The 10,047-nt window shown below is 42.2% G+C and overlaps 1 protein-coding gene across 4 annotated transcripts in view; it reads left to right on the top strand.

The window, feature by feature from the left end:
• The first annotated feature begins 438 nt into the window (after nt 1-438).
• LOC147615776 (CASP-like protein 3) overlaps nt 439-10,047 on the top strand; it is a 10,488-nt gene continuing 879 nt past the window's right edge. The window contains exons 1-4 of one of the 4 annotated variants that reach the window (XM_086777972.1): nt 439-860; nt 1,507-1,761; nt 9,341-9,464; nt 9,618-9,965. In XM_086777972.1, coding sequence (XP_086634098.1) covers nt 1,619-1,761; nt 9,341-9,464; nt 9,618-9,836 — 486 coding nt within the window. In that variant the 5' untranslated portion in view covers nt 439-860; nt 1,507-1,618 and the 3' untranslated portion in view covers nt 9,837-9,965. Of the gene's footprint in view, nt 861-943; nt 1,178-1,506; nt 1,762-9,340; nt 9,966-10,047 lie in introns of those variants that run through there. The other 3 variants (XM_086777969.1, XM_086777971.1, XM_086777970.1) reach the window with 3 other exon arrangements.

Consider the following 10,047-nt stretch of genomic DNA (forward strand, 5'->3'; position numbering starts at 1 on the left):
TGTTCTAATGTGTGTGTGTGTGTGTGTGTGTGTGTGAGAGAGAGAGAGAGAGAGAGAGAGAGAGAGAGAGAGAGAATCTATTTAGTTAAACAAAATGGGTCACTTCAACTTACCCTTGCTCTTGCATCCTGAAAAAAATCATCCTTGAGCTATTAAGTGGTCTGCCACCCATGAGCATAATGAGCCCCGTAATTCCTATGCTCCCGGATGTCAGGGACCTCCTATTTCAATCTTGCAAACTAGCCATGGATAATGGAAGTAAAAAGAGATCTGGGACAGCTAAGCTTATGTACAAGAAGCTAAAGAGAATTAAGGTGTAACCTCTAGGTGATGTATCATTTTGATACTAGTAATATAAACAATCTCTTGCCTTAAAAAAAAAACAATGCTTTAGTTTATCTTTCACGGCTCAATTTTGCTCGACTTGAAATTAACGTCCAAGATTTTGAGAATTTTAGTTGAAAAACCGATAGATTTTCAGAGGTTTCGACCAAGGTATTTAAATTTGGACTTGGGAAAGAAAAGGGGGCGAAATGTTGGGCGACCACAAATTGCTGTATCAACAACGAGTCGGAAACATTTTTCTTTTCTGCCCAAAACCCAATTCCCCAAAAGGCTGGGAGGAGGCCATCTTGCTGCCATTTTTAGAAAAAGAAGAACATTTTGGGTTCATCTTGCTTCCAGGCAACCATTCAGGAAATAATCAGAAGATGGCCCAAAAGGTCTCAACAAAAAGAAGATGGCATGATGGGTCACACCATGGACAGTATCTACGGAAAAGATGGCAGAGCATCAAGCTTCTCTTTTTTTGTAAGCAAGCAACACCTTCTCTGCTTGCTGCTGAAGGTTTATCTCTTTTGGTAAGCAAGCAACACCTTCCCTGCTTGCTGAATGTTTATGTAAGCTTAAGAAATAAATTAAACATGAATGCTTCCATTCCACTCACTCGCAAAGGGTGATCCTTGCCCTTCACCTCTGGAGAAGCCATAGAAACTCACCTTGCTGGTTTTCACACACACACACACACACACACACACACGCATGCACACACACACACACACATTATTCCACTAATGCAGACTTGTTTTTATGTAAGTATCATGCACCTCTTGGACTCTGATGACATGAGTATGGATGTCATAGCAATCCGTCCGTGCCATGCATGATAAGATTGAAGGTCTGTGCAGTTTGTGAGTGGACTACCATAAGATCAAGACTTCACTCTTTGTAATTTTTGTTTTGGAAAGAAATTTAGACTTAGCTTATGGATTTTATTTCTTAGATAAGCTCTTCTTTCAACACCTTTGGAAAGAAAACCTGTTTGTTTGTTTGCTGGTTTTTTTATGTGTTCTTTTATTCTATAAAATAATTTCATTATATTTGCTTTTTGGGGATTTTAGCCCATCAGAGTTCGATTCATAAGTTTACAAATATTTTGATTTTATGTAGGTACATTTTCTTTTAATTGGCTAACAGCTTTGAACCTTGGTGGCATTACATATCCAGGCATATGAAGATTATGGAAGTTATTCTAAGGTTTGGAGGTGTGGTGTTATTCCTCTTTTGAGCATCATTGCCTAGCAGTTTCAAACTTTGGTGGCATCGAACATCTGGGCATATGAAGATTTTTGAAGTTGCTCTAAGGTTTGGAGCTGTGGTGTTCTCTTCAATAGCATTTGCAGTGATGAGTGCGACAAGCGAGACTCGCTCTGGAGCTGGAAGTACCTTCAAAATGAAATTCAATGATTTTCATGCTTACAGGTCCCTAATATATTTTCCTCTAGCAAACAATCTATAAGATGAGCTATCCTTGTTAAAATGAATTTTGGATGTTCTTTTGAGGCTCATATTTTCAAATGGTGAGGAACTCAGAAGTGCATTTTATAATTTAGAATCGAAAGCCTAATTAGTAGAGTTCTTGTGTGCTAGCCTTCATAATGGCTGGTGAAAGCGGGGATGCACTCATTGAATGGAGTAATACATTGATTTGCACTCAAAAGGGAGTACCACCTTGGCTATGGAAAGCTCATTAACAACAAGCACAAAGTCTTGATTAGTTTTAGCTAATTGTGATTAGGGACTTACATTCACTTATATACCACTTGCCCTTTCACACTCACTTATTAGTGCCCATGCCCAACTTAAGCCTAGCCCCCCATGTCCGTAAGCCTTTGGCACATTATTTACACATGCCCATGGCGTCTACATTACAAGCCTTCCCCACTCAAATAGGTTTCGTCCTCAAAACCATGTAATCAAGACAAAATGACGGTTATAAACCCATATGAGTGTAGGATATCATGCTAGCTCCATGAGGCATCCAACGACATCCAAGGATGGAATCCTGGATCAATTGCCAATGACATCCAAAACTGTCCATAGAGTATGCATCTTCAAATGAGGGAAAAATCTCCGTGAATCAGCATCCAACACAGCCCTCCATCAATGTGCCATGCAAGTACATAATCCCCATGATACTCCCAAACATACATATGTCGAAATGAGATCCTGAAACATACTCTCCCCCCCCCCCCCCTCTCTCTCTCTCTCTCTCTCTCTCTCTCTCTCTCTCTCTCTACGTGTGCTTATGGATGAGAGTCGGCTTGAGGGAGCAACCTTGTATTGTTGTTTTGTGGATTTTAAGAAGGCTTTTGACACCGTACCAAGGGGTGGCTTATGGCAACGAATGTAAGAATTAGGGGTCCCAAATGATCTATGCATGGGAATTTATAGGATATATCAACGAGTGGTGTGCCGCCTCAAAGGTTGCAACGGGCTGTCACAAGTATTTGAGAGTAATATGGGAGTCAAACAAGGTTGCCCGCTCTCCCCTACATTATTTGGTTTATGCATTGATAAGCTAGAGGAAATACTTCTCACAGCTATGAATGAAGAGGAAGCCAAAAGCCCGCATATTGGTATGTTTGTCATCTTGCTCCTGCTTTATGCAGATGATGTGGTCTTCTTTACATATACTGGGGAACGTATGCAGCACTTCATGGGGATTCTTGAACGGTTTTGTCAAGATAGTGGTTTGACGGTGAATGTATCAAAAACAAAGCTAATGGCTGTGCGCACCAAGCAATCAAAGACCCCACCAAAAGTACATTATGCAGGACAGTCTATAGAGGTAGTATCTACTTTCAAATACTTGGGGATTGAGGTACCTGCAGACCAAAAATGGCATACATGTGTGGAGCGGCGATTAGCGGCAGGGAAAAGCAAGTATTATCACTTTGAAAATGACTGCAGCCGTTCAGATACTAAATGCTGGAAAATACGCTGTATGATTTTTGATGCATATGTTCTACAGACGGTATTATATGGAGTGGAAGTGTGGGGGGGGAGCATCTCCTCATCTGCATGGAACGACATTGAGAAGCTGCAAAAAGCTTTTATTCGTAGACATTTGGGCATCAAAAGCACCACACCATATGTACTTATGCTTTTGGAAACTGGCCGTCGGCCAATTGAGGTACATGCTATGATCCGAGTACTGAGATATGCCACCCGAGTACGTCAAATGGATGACAGTAGGCTCCCCAAACGGGTATGGGATGCTAGTACACGCCTACAAAAAACGTGGAAAAGTAAAGTGCTTTCAACAGGATGGGTGCTGGATATGCGAAAATGGTTTAAAGGGTGGGGAGTGGATAGATATCTAGATATGGCACCAGAAGATATATGCATGGACACATTTCAATCAGACCTCTTACGAGCCTATCAAGCAAAACATCAAAGCAAGGGAGCAAATGGCAAACTTGCTTATCACAGTATGCATATCTATCCTTCATGTTGGGAATCCTACATGCAGGCAGAGGCACACACGCAGCCATACATAGCCAACCCGCTCTCAGTGGTATTTAGACGGAGTATTGCACGACTTCGAACTCGATCACACACTTTATTGATCGAGACAAGTGCATGGAGTGGACAGGCACGAGAGAGAGGTTATGCAAGCTGTGTGGACTACAGAGTGTAGAATCAGAGGAGCACATGATTATGACATGCCCAGCATATGCACACATACGGGCTGACTTTGATATCCCTTTACAGGGGCCACTTCACCAGTTTCTGACCACTACTCCTATATCGAAGTTAGGGGCTCTCATCACCTGCATGTTACGCTTTCGGGAGAACCACGCTGCATAGATCGTTCTTTCACCGTAGCTACCCTTTCCTACCATGGGGGAGGAGACTCATTGTATATCTGGAAAGGTCCCATGGGTCATAATTTGGCCTTCCGTGGACGATAATAAATTACTCTACTCTACTCTACTCTCTCTCTCTCTAATAATCTATCTATCACTATCTATATATATATATCTATCATTAGAGGCGTTAGAGACATTTGTGTGTGTGTGTGTATATATATATATATATATATATATATATATATATATATATATATACATATACATATATATATATATATAATATAATATAATATAACAAATGCATACATGCATATATATTATATAATATATAATATATAATATATATATATACATGCATACATACATACATACATACATACATAAATACATTATAAATATAATATAATATAATATGTATGCATGTATGTATGTATGTATAATATAACAGACGTCTCTAACATGCCTCTAACATCTCTAAAAATACGAGTACTTTCAAGGTGTGTACCATACTTGCCTCGTACCAAACGCCTATGACGCCTCTAACAACTCTGGTTAGGACCATGTGAAACAACAAGGCCTTCCTTAACCTTGAGTTTAGTGAGTCTATCAATCCTTTAAACAATATACTTGAATCTGAAAGATGTAGTTAGGATGAAACGAGATGGGGTCCCAAATTACCCACTGCAAGCAAGAGTAGTTGCTTTATTTCTTCTTGAGAACTGAATACAAGCTAAATTGTGTCCACAAGATTGAGTGGAACTGACTGACTGATCGCCAAACATAAGGACAAAGTGACCAAACGTTGGGCAGAACTGTGCATAAGTTGTAGGTGAACTGTGAAGCTATCTTCGAAGAGAATATGCCGGCCCGAGACTAAGGGTTGGTGTGCTGAGAACTCTGAAAGAGATTGAGCTTTTGATTGCCTTGGGCTTGAAAGCCAAAGGTTGGAGGCCTAAGCACACATGCTTGATTGTTTGCTTGAGAATCTGATGATTTATGGACTGAGGTTGGGGCGCCTTTTTACATGTCCATATGGATGCAGGACAGCCTGTTGATTATTTGCCACACGACTGGTATTATCTAGCATTAAATGTTGGAAATAAACGTGGACTTGTCTTGGCTGCTATTGGTCGGTTGTTGTTTGGCTTGGTCAACTATTGCCCAAGCCCTCACAAGGACTGCCGACTGGGTATAGAGGGTGGCTAAGGGTGTTTACACCCCTCGCAAGGTTGTTCCTTCTTGGGGCTGGCCTTGCATCTACCATGCTCTAATGCAACTAACCTAAGGATGACATCTACATGAAGATTATTTGTTGAATTCTCCAAAGTTGGTTAAGAGGATTGACTTGACATACCTCTATGGCTGAGAGATTGACCTACATAGCTCGTATCTCGGTTTGGCCATATCTGTCCGAGGATGGAATGCACTAGACAATTGCAATTCGGTACCAAAGTTGGCGAACAGAGATTGCCAGAAGTGAGATGTAAACTTCGGATCCCAATTTGAAGTAATGGTCCGTGGCAAACCACATTCTGGATACCAATGTCGGAGAATATCTTTTGCTGTGGTTGTCTGTTTGCATGGTATAAGCATACAAAATTTACTGAATTTGTCAACTATCGTCATACATTGAGTATTCTGAGATCTAGTAGATGCGGGAAGTGGTCCAATGAAATCCATCAAAATGTCGTGAAACGGGCAACGACTGAAGCAACCTTGCTCGATTGGTGGGAGGTACTTTCATTTTCGGAAACATAGTTGTACACATCCTTGTCCATCTTTGGCCAATAAAACAATCTTCCTATCTTCTCCAACATACAGTTGATCTCGTGATGATCACCAACAAGTGAATCATGGGCATCATGGAGGAGTGTCGATCTCTTCTCCCTGAGAACACATAGTCGAGTCGACTCTTGTAAAAGAGCCAACTGTCTTGAATGGTATAATGACCCGGTTCCGAAAAAAGGGCCATATGTAAGGAGTTCCAAGTTCTGGACAATTTGCAGACTATGTCTTCATACTCTCTAAGTCCTGTGATACCATGTCGGAATGCACAGCGGAAAGTGAGACAACTGCTGTGAGAAACAAAACGCAGAAGTGTAGAGAGAGAGAGAGAGAGAAGCTCTATAAACTCTGCAATATACACGAAGTTCCGATACAAAAAGAGTGTGGCGGCAAGGTACCACCCTACAGTGCTGGTCGGCCAGCCCAAAAACAGCCGACAGGCTGATTGAATGTCCATGACTGGGTGAGAGCTGGGGTTGGCCAGCACAAGTATAGTCGGCCAAGACAAAAAATCATAGTCGGCCAGCATAGGCTAGCAACAGACAGCCCCCATGACTACCTGGGCAGGCACACCCACAACCGAGGCCCTCACTGAGGTAATATGTACAGACAGGAGATGATTGCTAACACCCAGCAACCCCCCCCCCCCCCCCCCCCTTGCAAGCAAGGAGGATTTGCTTTATTTCTTTTGGAGAACTGAATACAAGCTGAATTGTGTCCTCAAGACTGAGTGGAACAACTGATTGATTGACTGCCAAACGCAAGGGCAAAGTGACCAAACATTGGGCAGAACTGTGCATAAAATGTAGGCGAACTGTGAAGCTATCTTTGAAGAGAATCCATTGGCCTGAGACGGAGGGTTGGCATGCCGAGAACTCTGGAAGAGACCGAGCTTCTGATTGCCATGGGTTTGAAAGCACAAGAATGCTGAAAGTATGCAAAGGCTGGAGGCCTAAGCACACATGCTTAAGAATCTGATTTGTATCTGATTTGTATCTGATGATTTATGGACTGAGGCTGGGGTGCCTTTTTATATGTCCATATGGATGCAGGCCGGTTGGTAGAAAGGCTGTTGGCCTGTTGATTATTTGCCACGACTGGTATTAGCTAGCATTAAATGCTGGGAATAAACGTGGACAGTCGTGGCTGCTGGCCTACTGTAGTCAGCCCCGACAGACAGCTGCCCAAGCCCTCACAAGGGTTGCCGACTGGGTATAGAGGGTGGCTAAGGGTGTTTACACCCCTCGCAAGGTTGTCCCTCCTTGGGGCTGGCCCTTGCATCTACCATGCTCTAATGCAACTAACCTAAGGCTGACATCTATATGAAGCGCCTACTTGCTGAATTCTCCAAAGTGGGTTAAGAGGACTAACCTGACAGACCTCTATGGCTTGGAGACTGACCTACGTAGCTCGTGCTTGACATGTCCCAGACTGGGGCTCGCAAAGGGGTCACAGTATATGACAAAATATCCTAAAAAGGTACTGCTTTTGTACATGTTCTTGCATTGTTGATGAGCCAGTTTGTCATCGTGTACCACAGTGCATGGGTGCACGTGACAATCCTTGCCATAGTTTTTTTCATACTCGTATGGAAATATTCCATACTTCCATACCCGTATGCGTATGGTCACATATGGAAACTTTTCATACTTGAGCCAAAAAAGTAAATGTTTTGCATCTTTTCTAGACATAGAGATTAATTGTCAATGTGTGAAAGTCATGACGGATGAAACATGGTCAATTTGTGAAAACCATGATATTTTAAGTCTCTCATGGTTCACTTCTTTGAAAATGGCATGTCTACCCTTTAATTTAAGAATCAAGTATGAAATCCCACGTATGGAATTTCTCCAAGGTTTGAACCATACTTATTTCATAGTTCCAGACTCATACACGTATGTCGTATGGTTGCTGTATGAAAAAACTATGCCTACAGGTGACAGGTTTTGGCATTTTCCCACTCCACACTCCCTAGTCCCTACTTATGTAACATGTTACATGATACATCATTGATCATACATGTATGATGTAAACTAGTTACAGTAATATAAAGTCCGGGGTTTGGATTCTGGCTCTACATCATTTATGTTTTTTCTAATCCCAAAATCTTTGCAGTTTCAAGTTTCTTTGGTTTTGTGTGTCATATGTAGCATGTTTTTCCTTAAATTCAGGGTGCCGTATGGTCTCTGATGTATGGAATTTCTTGGGGGTGTGAACCGTACTTTTTTCGTACTTCCATACCCGTATGCGTTTGCCGTATGGAAAAACTATGATCCTTGCCCATACCCCTTATCGCGGCAGTCGGTGGCCTCTTGGCACCAACAAATGGATCTTGTTGGCGGCTTCAGCCTGCAAACTTAGCACCTCCTTTGAGGATAAGTTTGTGGCAAGCCTCTTTCAAGCTTGGGAGGCACTACGACCGGCCCTCTTCTAGTTGTTATGAGGAGTTCGACAGCGCCTTAAGTGGAATGCACTCATCCAGCTCCCCTCATGTCACCCTCTTGGAGCTTAGTCCCACATCTCTAGGGGTCCCATCTGCTCTGGCCTATCCTAGACTGTAGATTCATGGATCTGATCTCCCCCCCCGTCCGTGCCCCCAAACGACGGGCTGGGGCTAGTTGATTTGGCAGGTGAGTTGTTACACACTCTTTAGTGACTTCCATGACCACTGTCCTGATGTCTTACCCCCCCGCGTGCAACTGGAGAGGCTTGTATGCCTTGGGGGTGGGACCACCTTAGTGTCAACATTGACTCCGGCATTCCACCAGACTGGTACACTCTCATGGATTTACTCGCCCGATTTTGTGTGAGTATTTATGACTTGCGATCTTTCTTGGAAATAGGAAGTGTAATCAGGGGATGGAAGTTGAATGATTTTTTCCTTGTGTGATGGTTGGTTATAATTCTGCAAGCGGTTATGTGTTCCCTGAGAGGGTCCTTGCTGAGATCTTGAAGAGACACATTATGCTTCATCAGCAGGACATTGAAGTGAACGTCTTGAGTCTTGAGAAGTCTAGCTGGCAGCTCTTTTGGGTGCCATGACTTATTTTGCAACTGTTCAAACTAAATTATGATTTCCTCATACCTGGCACGCACTTACATCTTTCATGAATCAAAGCTGCCCACTAGGCATTGCCACAATTACGCTACCTTGACCTTTGATAGCATAAAGGAAGTTGCTGCCTTACTAAACACTCCTTGTGCTACTGATTCATCAACAGGAGCTAATTTAGTCTGTGAATTTGGGCCAGAATCTCAAGGTCACTGCAAAACCTTTTGCAGTGTCCTTGAGATTAAACTGTGATAACTTTAAACATTGGAAGTGTGGTTTAAGAGAAATGAATTCGTTTCAAACAGTCGAGGAACATTATTCATTTGGTTCAATTTTCTTTTTGCAGCTATCTTGTTGCCATCAACTTTATTACATTCATATATTCCAGTTTGCAAATTATTATCCTTGGATTATCTAGCACAAGTAGCAAGCCTTTTTCTTCAGAACCCTACGGATATATTTGTGACCAGGTTGGAAGTATATACTTTGTGATGTTGGAGGTCTTGAAAGAAACAATTATGTTCATGAATTCAACACTTGAACTGAAGGATTTTGTGGTTTCTGGGGTGTGCAATCTGTCTGTCTGTTTCCCCCTGTTATTGATTAGTTGTTATTCCATGAAGGTGTTGGCAATCTTGCTGTTCTCAGCAAGCTGCTCAGCAGCTACAGCATCTGACCTTGCACAACGAGGACTCCAAAATATTTGGCCACCAGCCTGTTCCACCTGGGATCTGGGGCTTTTCTGCTCAAAAGCAGAGGCTGCAGTGGTGATGAGTTTCTTCTCATCGTTTATGGTCATATCATCCTCAGTTGTCTCTGGTTATCAGGTTTCAAATCTGTAATTCCTATGCAAATGAAGAACTAAACTCTTCGAAACCAAACCAATTTTCTTTTTTGGCTCTAGTATTTGCTCAAAGTTGCAAAGTAAGAGTTGCAGCTTTTCTTCCAAAGCCCTGTGACAACAAATCAATGTAAGTAGTTATAGTAAGATAATTTGTTTATTTAAGTAATTCTGTTGTTTGTGTGCGTGGGATGAAATGTAAACTTGATGTG

Source organism: Cibotium barometz, chromosome 39 (assembly GCF_041138505.1).
Source record: "Cibotium barometz isolate CiBa-2024 chromosome 39, ASM4113850v1, whole genome shotgun sequence".
Classification (NCBI taxonomy): domain Eukaryota; kingdom Viridiplantae; phylum Streptophyta; class Polypodiopsida; order Cyatheales; family Cibotiaceae; genus Cibotium; species Cibotium barometz.